Source organism: Periophthalmus magnuspinnatus, chromosome 10 (assembly GCF_009829125.3).
Source record: "Periophthalmus magnuspinnatus isolate fPerMag1 chromosome 10, fPerMag1.2.pri, whole genome shotgun sequence".
Lineage (NCBI taxonomy): Eukaryota > Metazoa > Chordata > Actinopteri > Gobiiformes > Gobiidae > Periophthalmus > Periophthalmus magnuspinnatus.
The window spans coordinates 23,936,685-23,957,525 of NC_047135.1; the positions used below are offsets into that span (position 1 = coordinate 23,936,685).

At 38.3% G+C, this 20,841-nt stretch overlaps 1 protein-coding gene across 3 annotated transcripts in view; it reads left to right on the forward strand.

Moving 5' to 3' along the window:
• Window positions 1-18,934: 18,934 nt before the first annotated feature.
• The window catches only part of gria2b (glutamate receptor, ionotropic, AMPA 2b), a 97,680-nt gene continuing 95,773 nt past the window's right edge, over window positions 18,935-20,841 (forward strand). For 2 of the 3 annotated variants that reach the window (XM_055224572.1, XM_033973622.2), the window contains exons 1-2: window positions 18,956-19,185; window positions 19,286-19,426. In XM_055224572.1, the coding sequence (XP_055080547.1) occupies window positions 19,101-19,185; window positions 19,286-19,426 (226 nt within the window). In that variant the 5' untranslated portion in view covers window positions 18,956-19,100. Of the gene's footprint in view, window positions 19,186-19,285; window positions 19,427-20,841 lie in introns of all 3 variants that reach the window. The other variant, XM_033973621.2, reaches the window with a different exon arrangement.

Sequence of the window (20,841 nt, forward strand, 5' to 3'; positions counted from 1 at the left end):
TTTTTGAGGTGACGCTATTCAGTCATTTTGAAAGAAAATGTTTTGTGAACATTAAAATACATTTTTCACCAACTTTGAATTTTGGGTCCAATAAAATTGACTTTTTGTTAACATTCAGGGGTCAAAAATGGCCTCAAAGCGGTAAGTATAATAATAATGGAACTTTTTTCCCATACATTATTTTTCTCCTAAACAATAAAAGCTAAAGTCATGTGACTTTCTCACGTTGTGCTCCATCACAAATAAAGCCCCTGTGAATTTTTTCACAAGTCCACGACAACTCGATTGTCTATGAATTTTTGAAAATGAAAGTTGAAGAGGATGCTAGAGAGCCATTTTGTGAGATACTGATATGATTTCCATATTACGTTCAGTTTGCAAATATGCATGAACATGCTGTTGGCTAAAAGTATTTTTTTTATTTTTTTATTTTCCAGAAATGGCAATTTTGTTGAAAATTCACCATGACCACACCCAAAGTCATATTTAAAAGACAAGTGATAATCTTTCGTTGCACATTAATTTAGTGGGTTTTAGCCAAATTTGAAGTGTTTGTGATGAAAACTGTGCGAGGAGATGTCCTAAATGCGAGGGTGTGTGCTTTTGCATATAGCGGTTTTGATCCAATATGAACAACTTCCTGTGCATTTTAGGGTGGGGCCATAATATCATTTTTGTCATCTCCTCATATGTTCTATTTTTTGATACAAGTTTCAGATGATTACGTTGACTTTTTTCCGGGTCGGGCTCCCATTGACCCAATGAAAATGAAAGTTTGAGGGGGCGCTACCGAGTTGTCTTTCATAATTTTTTCTCGGAATCTTCAGTGATAATTAGAGCTCGTGGAGTTCTAATTTTTCATACCACTCACTGCCATGTCGGGGCGTTTTTACGACTTGTTTTTTGCCATTTTCCGGGTTTCAGGCGCGGTTTTAATGAGTCCCTCGCTGGGACGTTGTCCCAGGGTCAGACATAACAAGCTAACGGCTGTCATGGTACCCAGACACATTCCATGGTTGCTAATAGTTGCATATATAAGCCCTTACATTCCGATTTTCTACCATTTTCTCTCTGCACTCGGAGAGAGAAGCTAAGCTAAGCTAACAATCTAATAGCATCAAGCTAATTGGCTGCTTCTTTTTTTTTTTTCAGCGGATCTTGAACCCAACGAGTCTCAAGTTCAACCTCTTCAGCTCTCAGCATGTCCCAGGTCAGATGACTTTATTTTTTACTATACTTTACTTACATTTAGAAATTTAATTTTTGTACTTTTTTAAAAAATATATTCTGTTTAACACTAGCAGTTATTAGCTAACTCTGAGAGTCAAATGTTGCTCCCTTGATGTCTGTGCAAATTAGGTAGAGTTGGCCACAAATTGTACGAATAAGATTAAGAGCAACCCAAGAAATTTGTCAAGTAGCAAAGAGTATTTACATGAAGTATTTGGGGAAACTACTACTGAAGAGCGGTGCAAGGAACACAAATGTTCAGATCATTTCATATCGTCAACATAAAGCTTTTGTCACTTGTTTACTGTTACTTCAAACTAAATACTAAAGTAGGAGTAAAGATACAGTTGTTCAAAAAGTAAAATGTAACTGAGTACTACACATCTTTGCTTATAGACTTCCTCACAGTGGGAAGAGTAACCAAAACTGTATACTCCAGTACTGTTACTTCAAACTTTAGATGTGCTCATAGAAGTTTGTTTGGGGTTGTGGAGCAACCAGAGGAGCTGTTGGAAGAGCCATAGGTGCAGGGCTGGTGAGGTTTCTATTTATTTAACATAAATGACATCATAATAATTGTGATAGGCCTGCTCTAGACTCAATGTGGGTTATGGGTCAGTTGTCTCTATTTTACCTAATTTGATACATGTTAACAATAAAGAAGGGAATATATAATCATTTATTTAGGTAAAATACAGAAAACCATGTATGACAATCAGCATAAGGCAAAAAAATACACCAACAGTCCCAGTGACCCACACGTGAGTCGAGCATTTACAATGTTTAGTGCTCTTTTTACAATGTAAAACCATAACAACAAACCTAAATTTAAATCAAAATTAAAACTTTAAGCAGTGATAAAGGCCCTTGCCACCCCTTGCGACTGCAGGCTGAATGCCCCAATGAAGATCCTGCATTTCGTTCCCTCTTACATCGCTCCTCCTCCCAAAGTCAGCGTCTAAGCAATACTACTCCATTCATTCCAATGGGAGAATTTCTGACATTGTCACGCCTGCACGGTTGGAAATAGAGGCATGTCTCATTTGGCTTTTTTGTTCAGTATGATGAGAGGAATACGTGTACCAAATTTCAATGTTCTATGACAAACACATTTTTTCAACCCAGTTAACCAAAACCCATTTATTTCTATGACAAATGTCAGCATTTCCATGGCAACACCTTTGTAAATAGAGGTATGTTCTCATTGGCTTTTTTGTTTTGTATGCCACTAGGGATGTCCAATGCCGAATTTCAAATGTCTGTGACAAAGTAATTTTTTTGAGTACCATTCAAAAGTTCAAGGGGGTGCTGTGGAGCAATGTAATGTTTGACATATGTAAATTGCACATCATTTTGTTCAGATAAGCAATTTTAACAAAATGTATATTAATGCCGGGAAATAGGATACTGCATGTTTGAGTTGGGCGCCATTTAATACTTCAAAAAATGTATTTTTTCTTTGCAGGCTGGCCACACCCACATGTTATAACTTAGAAAAATTCAAGTTTCTTGAATAAAAATCCGAGGCGCAAAAAATCCAAACGTGTGAGAAAATTTTGAAAAAATTGGATTCCGCCCACAATGGCCGACTTCCTGTTGGGTTTAGAGAGATTTTTTACTTGTTTTGACATGTTCTATGGTTGTACCAAATGTCATTTGTCTACCATAAAAAAAGTCTCATTGCCGTAATGAATTTTAAATTTTGATATGGCGCTATTGAGTCATTTTGAAAGATACATTTTTGGAACATCAAAATTTTACTTTAATTTTGGGTCCAATAAAATTGACTTTTCGTTAACATTCAGGGGGGTCAAAAGTGGTTTCAATCTGGCCAGCAAATTAATAAATAATAAAAAGAAGAATTATGGAATTTTTTTTTTCTGACCCATTATTTTTCTCCATAAAAGATGGAAACATGTGACTTTCTCACATTGTGCCCCATCACAAATAAGGCCCCTGTGAATTTTTTCATAAGTCCACGACAAATAGATTGTCTTCTACGAATTTTTGAAAATGAAGTTTGAAGAGGGCGCTAGAGAGCCATTTTGTGAGAGAATGCCACGATTTGCATATCATTGCGTTCAGCTCACAAATGAGCACCAATGCTGTATTAGCGTTTTCCCAATAAAAATTGTGTAAAAGAGAAATATTTTATTGAAACATTCCAAAAATTGCAATTTTGTTGAAAATTCACCATGACCACACCCAAAGTCATATTCAAAATGTAATTGATAATCTTTAATCACACATGAGTTTAGTGGAATTTGGCCAAATTTGAAGTGTTTGTAATGCAAACTGTGCGAGGAGATGTCCTGAATGCGAGGGTGTGCACTTCTTCATTCCTGGGTTTGATCCAATATGGCCGACTTCCTGTACATTTTAGGGCGGGGCCATAATATCATTTTTGTCATGTCCTGACATGTACTATTTTTTATGTGAGGTTCAGATTTTTACAGTGACTTTTTTCCGAGTCAGGCTCCCATTGGCCCCATGAAAATCAAAGTTTGAGGTGGCGCTACCAAGTCGTCTTTCGTTATTTTTTCTCGGGGTCTTTTGTGACAATTAGAGGTTGTTGAGTTATAATTTTTGACACCACTCACTGGCATTTTGGGGCATGTTTACTACTTGATTTTTGCCTTTTTCCATGCTCCGGAAGCGGTTGTAATGAGTTCCTCGCCAGGACGTTCTCCCAGGCTCGGGCCTAATTAAATACTTGCTAGATTAAATCACTGCATAGTCCTTGGGGCAAAGTACACCACAACTTTATCTCTTTCATTTACATTTGTTAAAACAAGTGTTTTTAACTACTGTCAATTCCTTTACATTTCAGCGCGCAACCATACCTACCCCGAAACCCAGCTCCTTTCAGTCTTTCTAAAACTTTGCACACTTAGAAAAAGTAAGCCACGTCTATAGTCATAGCAGCCTTGGGGCAGACTGAAAGAAATTGGGCTGCCAGCTCTCTGGTAACTGAAGTGCACAATGACACTAAGTATTACCAGTAGTTGTGACTGAATCCAGCCGCCATCTTTTGGTTAGTGGGCAGGGAGCTAACTCTTTTTTCTCCTTTACACAGTTTTTCTGGCCTCCACCTCCCACTGTCTGATGAACTAGATGAGGGATGTCAAACACATTTTCACCGAGGGCCACATCAGCAACATGGCTGCTCTCAAAGGGCCAAATGTAAAATAAATCTAACAAATTTTATAACTTGTTAATTAACTGTTTCTGTATTTATTACTTATTCAAGTTACAAATATTGCATATGCATTTGCCTCGATGTAAAAATGTGGCTGTGTAACTGCATATCTCCTGATAAAATGAGATTTTAAGATCATCATACTTTTTAATTTACCCTGCCGAGGGCCACATAAAATGATGTGGAGGGCCACATTTGGCCCACGGGCCTTGAGTTTGACACATATGAACTAAGGTCTTGTATTGCTGTACTTCCACAGGTCTTTTAATATATTTGAACTCCTGATCAACATTGTCATTAATTATTGTGGTCCGTTGTATTTGTTGTTACCTGTTCGAACCATTCACAGTTACACTATGGCACTGTTTATTTGTAACCTTCCAAGGGTTGCTCTGCCACATTGCCCATTTAACCACATTTACAACACAATTTTTTCCACCATTCTAGAAAAGTCATGCCCCAACATTCACCGGATTAAAATACAGCCACCAATCTGTACAGCCTTTGTAAAGAAAGTATGTAACTTCTTTCATCAATGTCTTCATAATATTTTCATAGCTAAGGTACAGATTTTAGACTTTCTTGACCAAAGTGGAAACCAACAATGTTGCAACTCTTATTCTGCTGCATCTGTAATGGTAAGAGGGGGGTTTAAAGTTTTTAAGCAACATCTGTGTATTTGCAATGACAAAGATCACTCACCTGCTTCAGGTTTTCATAGTATTGCCACAACTAATTAAAAAACAATGTGGAGTTTCAAAATGTACATTTTTAAGCTATACCTTTAATACCGTTAATAATAATACCTGGCATTTATAATATGGCTTGTTGAAGCCTCTCAAAGCACTACGCTGTACTCATTATTTATGTACTCTATACCTAGTGGAGGTAAGTTACAATTGTAGCCACAGCCACTCTGGGGTAGACTGATGAAAGTGAGCCTGCCAGTCTGTGCTATTGGGCTCTATGACTACCACCACACCCCCCCCCCCCCCCCCCCCCCCCCCCCCCCCACACACACACACACACACAAACACACAAACCACACAAGAGCAGTTACGCTAGTGCTAACCTCCATCACACTGGGAGCGCTCTAATCCAACCTGACCCCTCCACACGGCACCACCAGCATACCAGCCGGGCCCCCGAGAGCGCAGCATGACAGCCAGCCAATCATTAGAGCGCCATCAGCGGGGGAGGAGGTCACAGCGCGCTTCACACAGCGTTTAACCAAGTCAAGGCTTCTTCACATGTACAATGCACTGGGAGCAGCACTGAGAGGTAAGGTTATGTTATGTATTATGTGTATGTACCAATGCATGGATTTTTATATGGAGCGCCTATACAATGTCAAGTAACTCTTTATAAAACTACATCTTAATTAGCCATAGTAAAGCATGATCAAATAACATACTAATAATATATTTTGTTACTCTGAGTATTTTTTATTTATTTATTCAGTTTAACATATGACAAGCCATGCTATAGGCTACTACATACAGGTATATTCTGTTCTCTCTCTCTAAAGGTGCCCTAATGATACTTTGGTCTTAGCTGGAAGTACAAAAGGTGACCGATTTTGTACTGTTAAAAAAGTTCTTCTCAAATAACATTACAGCCACAAGCTAGCTAGCATTAGCCAACAGTTTTTCAGTTAGTCACTCTCATTTTTTTGTTGAAAATCAATCCATGACGCTCATTTTAATCAGTTTGCTGCTATTTCTCACAGCACTTCTCAATGCATTTATAGCATGCTAATTATTCCATGCAATAAGTTTATGCTTTTCATAACTTTCAAAGGTCCAGAGCAGAGTTTTTCTATCACGGTAATGCTAACAACAATTACCATGCTGACAGGGTGGGCAAATAAAAATGCTTTATAATTAAATGCAGACAGATGCCTCATTTTGAACCTTGAGAGCTGCTTTTATAATGGGGCTGGGTGATATATTGATATTTAGGTAAAATTCCCATACCGTTATTTAGTAATTCTCTCTTAAAGGCAGTTCTGTACCAAACAAAGAAACTATTTCCCACTTACATCTCCTATTGGCCATCCTCTGCAATACAACAAGTGTTTTTAATCAATTGAAATAAACTGTCAACTCTGAAAAGAAACATCGATGCAAAGATACCAAGTCAAGATACCACATGAACATGAATTCTGCTAAAATCCATACTGTGATCTGGCTTTTATTTTTTTTTAGCATATCATCCACCCCTATTTTACAATACATGTGTAGTGAGGTAGAACAAATTTTATGACCAATGATCGAGCCTTGACAAAATCAACGTAAAGAGATGCTTTTAGATGTCTGTTATCACTGGTTCCAGTCCATTCAAACACCATAGACTCCTTGTTTCTCACTCAGCGATCCAAGAGTTCTTTAGACAGCGACAGGAGATGTGCCGAGGGCTGTGAGGGATTGTTTTGCGCACACGGCCAAGGTGAAGACGCTCACTGTAAAACACCATGACCACAACACTGTTACTGCAATTAGTTCCACAGGCGCGCTCAGGCAGAAGGAGGACAGATAAGAGAGGAGGAAGAGGGGGAAGTGTTTTAAATCCAAGGGAATGGAGTTTGGGCATTCTAAAGTCAATTACGACCTATGGAGGTATATGAAAATGATGGCTATTCAGCTAACAGTCAGGATGAACCGAATGCCAAAAGACATTCGCTATGCATCAAGGAAACTGAAACACTATTACTATGCAAAAGTAAAGGTGGGTAGACTAGCCAAAAAATGTGGCCTACTCAAGTAAGAGTAACATTTAAAAATATTACTCAAGTAGAAGTACAAAGTAGTGGTTCAAGAAATTTAAAAAAGTAAAATGTAATTGGAAAAGACAAAACATTAAATAATAATATCAGTATTTTCAAAGCATAAACACGATATTGGAAAAAAAAAACAAACAAACAGAAAAATCAACAAAACAAAATCATATATGAAGGAGAGATGTAAGAAGCACAAATGTTTAAATAATTTCATTCTGTCAACATAAAGATTTTGTCCCTTGTAGACTTACTCACAGTGAGAAGTAAGAGTATTATTACTTACATAGATGCATAATTAGTAGACACAGCAGTTGATGCTAATGCTATCATCGACTTAGCAACTCGGCTAGTCTGGGAAGATTTTGGAACCCCTGTATTTTTTCCTATAGCTGTCAGTGTTAGCCCCCCCAAAAATTAATTATGACTAGTCCAGAGGGTGTCAGCTGGTAACAACCCATCAACCACTTTTAGGTGGGAGCCTCTTTTAAAGTTACTGTTGAGTGTGTTAACAGTTTAATGTTTCATTTTACATAATAATTAGCGTGTAAAAGTGGTACTTCAGCTAATGGCTAACCAGCTTGTAGCTGAGATTTTTGTACTTGTGTGATTCTGCTAAAGATGTAGTGTTGAAGCAGCATCTGTTAAATTCACTTGTGGTCAACCTGTCTATATACATTGAACCTGTATTTTCACTATTTTCAGTAATCTGCTCAGGGACGACAGGTGTAAATTTGCACCTAGCACCAGCATCTCTCCTATGACTTGTGTTGGTTAATGTGTTGTGCACTGTTCCTGTACAAATAAAAAGCAAACCGTACCACTAAACTTTTTTACATGTTACTGGTGAGGAAACCAGATAAATTATCTAAATATCATGACAAACATGTTAAATACCTGTATATGGGGATTCATTTGTATGTGAGGGAACGTTCGATTTGACGCAACTCCGGGTAGTAGCGGGTAGCCAAGCGAGTTGTAGCAGCAAGCAGAGATAAAGAATTTCACATTTATGCATTTCTATGATTACTTCAATAAAAATATTACTCAAGTAAGAGTAAAAGTATGCTGCTAGAAAAGTACTCTGAAAAGTTCAATTTCTTTAAAAAGTTACTCAATAAATATAACTAAGTCCTACCAACTTCTGCTGTTTGTGTTTGTAGCTAGCATGCTTAGCTACAAACACTCAGCTCTTTACCAAGAAACTGATACCAAGTTCAAGTAAGTAATATTTAACTGAAGAAATTGTGATAACTGGCAAATATGACAGCTGTTGATTAGAGACAGAGGTATTCTGCGACTCATGGGTTTGAAGCTATGGCAACCCCTACTGTGGTCATAGCAATTAAGCGATTCAAGTCAAAATACTTTATCTTTTGAATGGGGAAAGGTCCTCACTGGATCCTCACCAAATCCTTCAAATCAGGAAGGCGACTGAAACCCAGGAATAAGATATTTCGATAGCCAACCATATTAGTAACACCAATTGAAAGCTCTCATTACTATTTTCTTAATTCAAGCTTTGGGTATTTTTGTTTTGAAAGCCCATAGCCCATCTAAATGCTGCAAGTATCCAAAATAAAACTATTGGAATCCCAACTCAGCTCATCTGTGCTCATTTCCTTTCCACACAAAGATAATCACAGATCCAAATAAACACTGCCAGTAATAATAATTAACAAAGTTAAAGAAAAAAAACCAAATGATTTGGATTTCTCTGCAGACCAGTTTGTTATGGCCCTGTGCCTGTGGTAATACAGCACATCCATGTAGAGCCAGAGGAAATCCAACGCTTCATTTACACAACTGTTGGAGCCTGTGTGACACATTGATGTCACTATTGTGGGCCTAAAATACTGAAAAATGCTCCACTCAATAACAGAATGAAAAACAGAAAAGCTGTGTCTTTAATGTACTGGTGGGAGGGGTCTACTTAGTTCTTGTTTCCATGAAGATGTCATTACTTTGAATGTAACATTGTACAGTATGGCATTAAACATTTTCTTAATTTGTGTTTTTAATTGTTAATACCTACAAAAACATGGTGTGAGCTGGCTCACCTCTCCACAGATCTGACCTGTAATTTGACCTGGTGAATCACCTTCCCTCCATGGAGATAGAAAAGTTCAGTGCCATACTGTGGAACATTCCAGACAAAGCAATAACACCTATATAATGTACCTTTTAATAATAATGTTTACCACTCCTGCGATACATAATAAAAGCAGCACAAGAACATGCACCACATTTGAAAATCCTATTGCCATGTTAAAATAACCCACGGCCTCTACCCTTTATTTTAGCTTCCTAATAAAGAATGATGCAGTACAATGTGTTCTGAGCAAGAAAGGTCAAGATCCCTAAACCAAGTGTGAGTGCACGAGGAGCTGAGTGCCCTTAAGTGAAGCCCTCCTCTGGCCTGTAGTGTGCACTGTAGATAAGAACAACAATGAGGCCACACACCCTCCACACATTAGGTTTAACATCAGATACAGGTCACTGAGTTCAATCTCTCTATGGACTGCACCCCGACAAATAGACACTATAGGAGCAGTGTACTGGTCATTCACAGGTCCAGACAATGAAAAAACATCTTCATCTGTAATTAGAGAGGCCAACCCACCATTGTTGTATTCTTACATACCACCATCAGATGCTATCTACGTTGCTGCGGTCTGACAGTGTGCCAGGTTTGGCTTGACAGAAGAACACCAGAGAGCCAATGAGCCTGAACAAAGGCCAGGTGAGGAGGAGCAGGTTTCACATCTGGTACTGGTAACACAAAATCTAATAAACTTACAAATGGTAACTTTAATGCTTTGGTTCAGTTCATTTTATTTGAGGATGCTCTTCATTTCTTTCATTCAACCTGAATTAATCACAGATATTTCAGTTTTTGCCCAAAAGGAGGAGGAAGTGCCTAAATGTGACATTTACAAAAGTCCAGATTCCATATTGTTATATTTGGTTCATGCTGAATATGAATTATGTTTTACACAAAACAAAAAAATCAGAAAAACATATCAAATTCCTACAAAAAATGTTGCAAATCCTGACCAGGTGTAGAAGCTGACTACATCTAGTCTACAACTGATCCAACTTGGGACCTAACCAAGACCATCCTTAATTTCAAGTATTGCAACTACTACAAAATCAGCTACTACTACAACTGCTGCTAGAACTACTGCTATCAGGATGCTAGTACTTCTACTGCTACAACAACTACAGTAGTACTACTTCACTAAACTGGCTACATACTTTTACTACTACACTATTGCTATCTCTACCAATACAGTAACTGCTTCGATTCCTATTACTGATAGCTATAACTTTTACTTAAGGTTAAGATTAGCATTAGCCAGGAATTGTCCAAATAGGGAAATTTGTTCTCTGCATTTCACCCATCCTTTAGTGCACTCAGGAACCCATCTCTAGATCTTGTGCTGGTTATGGTGAGGACTGTCTTAGCTGGAGGATTTTACCTGTGGTGCATGTTTTGGGTTGATGGGGAACACTGGAATGCTTGGAGGAAACCCACCCAGACACAGGGAGAAAAATGCAAATTCCACACAGAAAAACCCAGGTGACCCCAGAATCAAACCCTGAACCTTTTTGCTGTGAGGTGAGAGTGCTAGCCACCAGAAGCAGTACTTGTACAAAAAAAAAAAAAAGTAATCTTGATACTTTTTGACCTCCAGCTCAAAGTGAAATCTGCACTTGCCCTGATGATAATGATGTGATGTAATGCGATGCCATTAGGATACACTTATATCATGTAAAGTGGACTGGTCTGTAGTAATATGTTCTATGGAAATGAGGGGGAGGAGGAGGCAAGATGAAGCACAGGAGAATGTATAACCTTGACAGTGGCACATATGAAGCAAATATGAGCTATCAGTCTCACAGGCTCGTGTTAGCTCCTCCATAACAAGTGAAGTATGGATGCAGAATTATTAAAGTGTATGGAACCGGCAAAGCAATGAAGTAAAAGATGTTTTCAAGTACAAAAGTGCTAAGAAGTACTGCCAAATATTTGGCTTAAACTTACTTTAAAACAATATTTTAGTGGTATTTTCCATAGAACTAGTAATTAAATAGAGTAGGCAATCTTCAAAAAATAGGTTGATTTTGAATGTGAACGTTAGTTATTGGATGTTTTGCCTAAAATAATAAAATGAGGCTCAATGAGTTGGTCAACTGATCCGAAGATTGCTGGTTTGAATCCCGCTCTCGATATTAACAGCATTGGTATAGCGGTCAGATCCACTGACCCAGAGGTTGCCGGTGCAAATTCAGCTCCCACAGATGAATACTGTGTCTGTGTACACTGGTGTATGAATGTGTGTTTGATTGACTGAGTGGTTCCTTGATATAAAGCACTTGTGTATTGAAGGTGGAAAAATGCTATACAAAAACATGACAATTTCCCAATGAGTCTGTCACTCACTTGCTTGTTTCTAGGGAAATGTATTTGCCTGGAATGTTCCACAGCATGGGTTTAAGCTTATCTGTCTTGCATGAGTTCAATTACAGGTGTTTTATTTATGGGTAAATAAATGAAACACCTGGGAAAAACATGCATTCTTACTGTGAGTGGGGTCACGTCCATGTTGTCCTGGTAGCTTCACTTGCTCAACTATGGAGACGTTTAAAGCTATACTGTGGAACATCCCAGGAACAAGGATGCAAGGATCATTTGGGGTTAAACCAGACAGTCTGTGGTCTCTATGGCTACCAACACAAGATTTGGCCATTTTATTCAATACAAATAAAACCATACTTACTGATGTAGAGAGACATTACAAACAGAGGTGGGAAGAGTGACAAAAGCTTTATGTTGACAATTTGATCAATGATTTGAGTATTTGTTTCTTGCACCTCTCTTTCAAATATGATTTCATTTTTCTGTCTATCCTTTGAAAATACCAGATTCTGTGCATTATTTCATGCTTTGTCCTTTGAATTGCATTAACTTCTAATTATAAATCAGATGTTACTTCCCAAAAATTACTCTTTAAGTTACTCTGACTTGAGTAGTAGTCGTCGTCCTTCTACTTGAGTATTTTGAAGTAATGTTAATCTTACTCAGGTACAATTTATGGCTACTCTACCCACCTTTGCCTGCAAATAACCAACATGTTTTACACGCTATTGTAAATAAACCAAACTTGCTGTAACTACTCTGGATAATATGGCTTTAGTCTGTGTAATCAAACACATTTCTGAATGAATATTTTTGTTGCAGTCAGATAAGCAGTGTCCCAGTATCAACCATGGGTCTATGTTTCTACAGTTTATCCTCTCCTTTACCACAACTCCATTTAAACATTTGGAGCAGATGGTAAACTAAAACAGCACTGTGAAAGTCATAAATCTAACTTAAAGAACTTATCTGTATCAGACTGTGAACGCCGGCTGAGACTTCTTCATTGTGTGGAGACAGGGGAACAGATGTCCCAGTACAAACCTCATTTCACAACATCATCTATCTGTATACTGTCTTAGCAACCATATTTATCATTCAACATAGAGGCTAGTGCGTTCAACATGGAGGCTAGTGAGTTTAACATGGAGGCTGGTGCATTCAACATGGAGGCTGGTGCATTCAGCATGGAGGCTAGTGAATTCAACATGGAGGCTAGTGCATTCAGCATGGAGGCTAGTGAATTCAACATGGAGGCTAGTGCATTCAGCATGGAGGCTAGTGAATTCAACATGGTGGCTAGTGCATTTAACATGGAGGCTAGTGCATTTAACATGGAGGCTAGTGCATTCAGCATGGAGGCTAGTGCATTTAACATGGAGGCTAGTGCATTTAACATGGAGGCTAGTGCATTCAGCATGGAGGCTAGTAAATTCAACATAGAGGCTAGTGAATTCAACATGGAGGCTAGTGCATTCAGCATGGAGGCTAGTGCATTCAGCATGGAGGCTAGTGCATTTAACATGGAGGCTAGTGCATTCAGCATGGAGGCTAGTGCATTCAGCATGGAGGCTAGTGCATTTAACATGGAGGCTAGTGCATTTAACATGGAGGCTAGTAAATTCAACATGGAGGCTAGTGAATTCAACATGGAGGCTAGTGCATTTAACATGGAGGCAATTGCATTTAACATGGAGGCTAGTAAATTCAACATAGAGGCTAGTGAATTCAACATGGAGGCTAGTGCATTCAGCATGAAGGCCAGTGCATTCAATATGGAGGCTAATTAATTCAATATGGAGGTTAATGCTAATTGTGAGTGTCGTGCTGTCCATGGTTCTGAAATTAGACAGCACCAAGACTGAACTATGCTATGACAAGAATTACTACAACTGCAACTTCTACAGTGAATGCCCATATTATTTTAGTTGATTTTTTGTTTAATCTGCTGTAGGGTCTGCTTATAAGTTCAAAACAGCTAAGTTTTGAAAAAAATAAAAATAAAAATATACTCCTTAGCAAATTCTTAATATTTTAGGTTTTTAAAAAGTCTATGGGAAAACTTTATGGGAATAAGACAGTACGATATATATGAACTAGTTTAAGGATGTGTCAAATTTATCAGTGTGGAGAAAAAAGTGAAATAAAACAACAAACTAAGCCAAAAGCAGTGATGTAGTCAGATTTGTGTCACTACTATACTAATTATAAACCAGTTGATTTTTTTACTTCGAATTGTGACAAGTATTTAACTCAAGCCAGGATGAGCAATATTTTTTATTATTAAAAATAGCAAGACACAACTTGAACCAAAATAAATAAATAAATACATAAATAAAATAGACAATTATTCAAACAGTAAGTAAATGATGCTGCTAATTTGGCCTCTTTCACAGTAATATACCATCTTTTCCAGTAGAGCTGTCCATGGTGCTGAAACCTGCAGCCTCTACATAACTTGCCACTGCTTCTCGTCTTCCCATACCTCCTCGGTACCTGCTCTGCCTGTCTCCTCTCATTCACCAATACATTATTAATGCACATATATCTTCTGAGCATGAAATATAGACATACGATTAACCCATGACATTTATTCCCCGTTATGTTTAGTCCAGTTCTTCAGTATAGCATTTTTTGGTTGAGTTCTCGGAATACGTATGAGGTAAATAGTCACATTTTTATACAGCTCTTTTCCACCTTCAAGCATTCAAAACACTAAACATCAAGGAACCACTCACTCATTCACACATAACCTCTCAGCACTTGATTTTGGTGCCTCATTAGCTAGTGGCATTGACTGTATATGGTGTACTGTATGTGTGGTCTCTATATATGTGTTTCTGAGTGACAAAAATACTATTGTTGCCTTAATAATTGACAATTTCAAACAAAATATCATATCTTTTGAATAATGAAAAGTCCTCAAAAGTTCGTCTACACTAGAAAACTGAACCCATAAATATGTATGGCACATATTTTATATTAATACAATACTCCTCACTTATTCTTCCTTGTATTCAAATGTTTTTATATTTAAAGGCACAGTATCTACCTTTCTGATGGAATGGAATGCATGGAAATAGAAAGTTAAAACTGTACTTCGGAACATTCTCCATGGCGAGAGATACTTTTTTATACCATACTGTGAAAGAATATAGCCAAAAGAGTTGCAACTCACAGAAAGGATGCAAGTTTTTAGGGGCAATAAACATAGCAAAAAAAAGAAAGAAAAAGGAAAAAGGTTTTATTAAAGTCTGTTTTTGGTTAAAAAACGTTGCATACTGTGACTTCCACTTGTTTTTCTTTTAATGCGCATACGAGTTTGTACTGGTGTAAAATGTCCTCTCTAGGTCACTGTCAAAGATGTGCTTTCATATAACCACCAGCTTTATTCAATACCTTTTTTTTTTTTTTTTACAAAGCGTGGGCTGTCAGACATATGAAGGTTACACAGACAAAAGCTGCTCCTACTTCAGTATTCAGTTTTAAGTTTTTGTCTGGATTTTTGGTTTTAAATAGCATCTTTATCCAACCTTCTCCATAAATATACACATCAACCTTTCAGTTTCATTTTGCATTAACAGTTGCTTAATATTGAGCATTTAAGATATCAAAGCAAAGCTGAGAAAGTCAAGTCAGAGGATTTTTAACAATGAAATAAAAGCAAGGGAAAATCTCATTGAGATTAAAAATATGTATTTTTTAAACACATCCTGGACAAACAGCAACATAATTAATTGAGACACAAGCATAAGATCAAAATGAGTGTTAAACCCGGCACCCCAAGAAAATTTAAAGGTCTCATATTATATTCTATTATTCTTTGATCTATGTGATAATGTTGTTTCCTCATCAAAAACACACAGTGGGGCAAGAAAGTATTTAGTCAGCCACCAATTGTGTAAGTTCTTCCACTGAACTTGTCATGTTTCGAGAAGACAGAATGCTGCATCCAAAAAACACCATACCTACTGTGAAGCGTGGGGGTGGAAACATCATGCTTTTGGGCTGTTTCTCTGCAAAGTGACCAGGACGACTGATCCGTGTAAGGTAAAGAATGAATGGGTCCATGTATTGTGAGATTTTGAGTGAAAACCTCCTTCCATCAGAGAGGGCATTGAAGATGAAACGTGGCTGGGTTTTTCGGCATGACAATGATCCTAAACACACCGCCTGGGCAACGAAGAACAGGCTTCCAAAGAAGCATTCCAAGGTCTTGGAGTGGCCTAGCAAGTCTCCAGATCTCAACTCCATAGAAAATCTTTGGAGGGAGTTGAAAGTCCGTGTTGCCCAGCGACATCCCCAAAACATTACTGCTCTAGAGGAGATCTGCATGGAGGAACGGGTCAAACCAGTAACATTGTGTTAAGGAGACTTACAGAAAACATTTGACCTCTGTCATTGCCAACAAAGGGTATACAACAAAGTATTGAGATGAACTTTTGTTCTCGACCAAACACTTATTTTCCACCACAGTTTGCAAATAAATTCTTTAAAAATCACCTGCTTCCCTCCATTGAGATGCAGGTGTGATTTTCTGGATTTTTTTTTCTCATTTTGTCTCTCATAATTGAAGTGTACCTATGATGAAAATTACAGGCCTCTCTCATCTTTTTAAGTGGGAGAACTTGCACAATTAGTGGCTGACTAAATACTTTTTGCCCCACTGTACCTGGACTTGTGTTTTGTTTCATTCACACATGTTTAACACACTAACCGTGGATATTTACGCTGAGTTCTTTTCACTTTTCACACTCTGTTCTGCATTGTGATGTCATGTGACAATACAGAAAGTGCTCCACTGTGTTTTTAAACTCCAGACACCTTCACTAGCATCATCTGGATAATTTCAACTCTAGAATTGCCAACATGTACTGAACAAAATGTAAAAGCTGGCTGTTAACTTGAAAACTATCTCTTAATGACATCACAAAATGGAACAGATAATTTTGAGCTCTGAAGATGCAGACAGTCCAATAATTCTGCATGTGTGAATAAAACTAAGCGCAACTCTGAGTTTGTTTTTGAGGCAGTAACAACATGATAACATGGCTTAAAGCTCACAAGAGTCAATTTTGCATAATATAAGACATTTAAACTACATATACACTGGCATATTATTATGCAATCTCACAAAAATGAAAAAAAAAAGAAAAAAGTTTGTGGTTACTTTTCTCTTTCTCTGGTCCGGGTTTAGTGCTGGTGTACTCGGTTTATTTCTTGTTTTAGGCCTGGTCTAGTCAAAGTTTAGTTCCAGGTTTAGTCCCATTTTATCCCCAATTTGATGTGGTAATATAAAAAGCAAAGACAATTCAAAACCAAAATCTTTGTTATTTATTCTATGTATCCCTTTGTCAGACTCTCTAAGCTTTGTGTCCATGTAGACCTGTCAGGATTATTACTGTATTATTGTCCTTATCTTGCAGTACATGACAGATGGAACAATACTTTTTGGGGATCTGTATTTATTCTGGGTGCTTTTTCCTTGCACAAAGAGACTACATACATTTCTATGACTCATTCTAGACACAAACTACTACTTAAACCTGGCATTCTATTATTTTTTTAATTTATTGCTGTTTGTGATTTTTTTTTTTAACAATATTGTACAATAATAGTACGAGGGTCATTCAATAAATAAGGTGAATTTTTCGATATATCTTCTTCATCTTTTTTGATCGCCAAAACTCTCAAAGTTTTTTTTTTTTTAATCTGCAAAAGAAATTAAATCCATGTGAAAAACAAGTAAAATAAATAAATAAATAAAAAAGTAAGCTTCTATCTGTATTAAAAGTCCTTATACCGAAAAATTCACCTTATTTATTGAATGACCCTTGTACTTTTTAGGGGATAATTCTGCCTTATGGTTTGGTTTCAATATTATTCTGTATTGTCTATCTTTACTTCAGCAATATATTGCACTTTAAATCCTGTTACTGTGACAGGCCTAAGTCTATGTTGCACCATTGTCCTCTGAAGATCACAGCTGGTCTTGTGTCAGATTGGTCCCGTGCGTCCACCTGCGTCCACCTGCTCTATGTGCGTGCTCATTAACATTCCCTGTGTGCGCTTTGTGTCTGTGTGTGCGTGTGTGTGTACATGTGCGCGTGTACGTGAATGAGAAAGCTGGAAAGATGGAAGAACAGTTTCACCACCTGTCCTTCTTTTGGTTGTCCTAAACAGCTACTAAGGTTCTTGTCCCTTGCCCCACTTATTTAGAGAATGCCCCACTTTTTCTTTGATGCCACATGAATTTTAAGATTATAATAACTCAGATTTAGGCCTACATATATTTTCCCACAAAGGAGATGGTAAATGGTCACATTTTTATATAGCACTTTTCCACCTTCAAGGCACTCAAAGCACTTTACATCAAGGAACCACTCACCCATTCACACATACACACACACAGACATGCACACATTCATACGCCAGTGTAAGCAGACACTAGGGGTGAGGTGGGTTAAATGTCTTGCCCAAGAAAACAACAACAGTATTTATTTGTGAGAGCTGGAATTGTACATGCCAACCTGTGCAACCTGTGGGCCAGTGGTTCTGATCACTCTACCAGTGATGTTTACGTCAAGAGCGGGATTCGAACCACCAACCTTTGGATTAGGGGACAAACACTGAGTCACTGTATTGCCTTTCTAGGTTGTGATATGGTGGTATATATTGCTTTTCTTCTATGTGGCCTATGATTGATAAAAACTGAAAGTGCATATGACAGGCTCACTAGAAATCTTACCTTTTTTATTCCTGGTTGGACACAGGCAGCAGATATGACATGCGTAAAGGTAATTCCATACTGTTACCTAGCAACAGTAATGTTAACAAGAGCAAAAACTTGGCTAAGGTGAACTGTACTGATGATTAGACTAATACACACAAATAACAACATCTTTATTTTGTTAAATGAAGATTTAAACTGTCAGAAAAAAATGGCTTCCTTACGCGTAAATTGTCGCTGTATTTTGCACGGCTAGATGCCATTTTAGAACTCTCCCCTCTTTCCTGTATTTTTATACTTTCATTTCATAGCTTCTTCACAAACTGTCACTTAACTGATGTAAAACTATGATAATATTTACCTCAGGTGCTATCCCACCAAATCAAGCAACAATTTCTAAAACATGAAAACCCTCGCACTTCAAATTGTAGAAAACGAGGGACATGTTGTTGAAATGGTCACCCTAAGGAGCAAGGGATAGAGGAGGGTGGCTGGAGAGGTGGTGGTGGTGGAGGAGGAGGAGGAGGAGGAGGAGGAGACATCACCGTGAGGAAGGGAGCAGCATCGCACCCACACGCACACTGTCGCCAGGCTCAGAGCAGCACGGAGCGGGTATCCATTCCTCCACTGTCGCCTTTTCTCCCCGCGTTACCAAGGCTCCACTATGCCCGGGATCTAACAGCCAACCCACGGCGCGGACTCTTACTTCTCCCCGGTGGATGTGGATATTGGAACCGCGGACATGCGAAAGATAGTCAGCTTATCCATTTCGGTGCTGCTGGTTCTATGGGGGTGCGCGCTCGGAGGCTCGCCCAGCGTTCAAATCGGTGGGTGAACGAAGCCAAAAAGCGCAAATACACTTCTTTGAACAGTTATTTACAAACATTTCCCAATCTTTTTCTTATTCTTCTGTTTTGTTTTTTCTAGGCGGGCTATTTCCAAGGGGTGCCGACCAGGAGTACAGCGCGTTTCGGATAGGAATGGTTCAATTTGGCACGCAGGAATTTCGCCTCACGCCTCACATTGACAATCTGGAAGTGGCCAATAGTTTTGCCGTCACCAACTGCTGTAAGTACAAAAACAATGGGATGTAGTTTGGTCTTTTTTGTGTCTTGCTTCTGCCGTGTCACTTGTAGATGATGGAAGCTTATCTAATCCATATTCTGTCAGCAAACATGTCGTGGAAGATGGAGAGCGAGGGAGCGGGCGACTTGGTTTCCACAGTAACAGTTGTCAGTCACATCCAGTTGGAAAGATTCCCGTTGTTTTTTTTGTTCGCTTCTCCAACTTTTACCCATTTAATGGCTATTCCACATTTGGTATATAATTACAATGACTTTGGGTTTGCCTTCACTGTCTTCATCTGCCTGTTAGTTGTTATAAAACTGCTTGCAATTTGGCTCCTGGCGAGTACAGTTCTTATTCGTTTTACCCAACGTTTGCGTAATTCTTATGGTTATTACACGTCTGGTTTATAATTGCATAGACTTTGGGTATGCACCTGCTTGTTCGTTGTTACAAAACTGATTGGCACGCAATTTGGTCGCTGACGTGCGTAATTTGTATCCAGTTTCCTTTTCCCAGTTGTCGATTGAAGGATGAAGTTGTATTTTGAGGACTTTTACGCTTTCAAAAGATATAGCCTATTCTGTTTAGGATTGTTAATTGCTATGGCAACGGTGCTGCTGGATTTGATTCACTTTAAAAACCCCTTGGATAAGCTGCGTCAAGATGTACCCACTGTGTTTCTGTGCGTAATGGACATAATGCCATTAAAACGATTTGATTTACGCAGCTTTGCTCTTTTACGAAGCTGTCCCCCAACCCAAACCGCACATCTCCCTTCAACAGCCATGTAGCAGCCTATATTTATCGCTCAATTGGGTTTTATTCACTTCGTTTCAATAGCGACAGCCGTAGCGAGAAGAGCGCACCGCAGCTGAGAGAGGAGAGGTGCGAAGGTCCCGTTTTTAATAGCCCAGGCGCCTCTTAGATTTCATTAGACGGTTGCCAAGCGACTACTCCCCCCTCTCAGTTCGTTAAACATAAATCAAACGCATTTGATTGGTGCGCTCCTCACTCCAATCGATTGCATTTGCATAGAAAAGCTTCGTGAACCGGCACCGTATGGGCACAGTTGGGGTCCAAACGAAGGCTTAAAAAAAAAAAAAAAAAAAAAACATGAACAACGTCATAAGAAGGAATGAACAATTTAGAAGTTTTGGTACAAACATTGTGATTACATTTGCGATTTGATAGTTGGAGTGTGTTCAGTGTACAGTTCAAACAGGAGCATTAACATTTGAGAGAAGACTAATACAACTAATAGAGCAACCCCATGTATTTCGTAACAGTTCGTAGAGGTTTAAACTACAGTGTTAGCAGCTTTTAGACAGAATAAGAGTATTTAGTTGTTTGCAAAGAACTTGAATGTCCTATATCATGCAGAAATGTACTTTTCTGAGCTTTAAGCCATGTTAGAA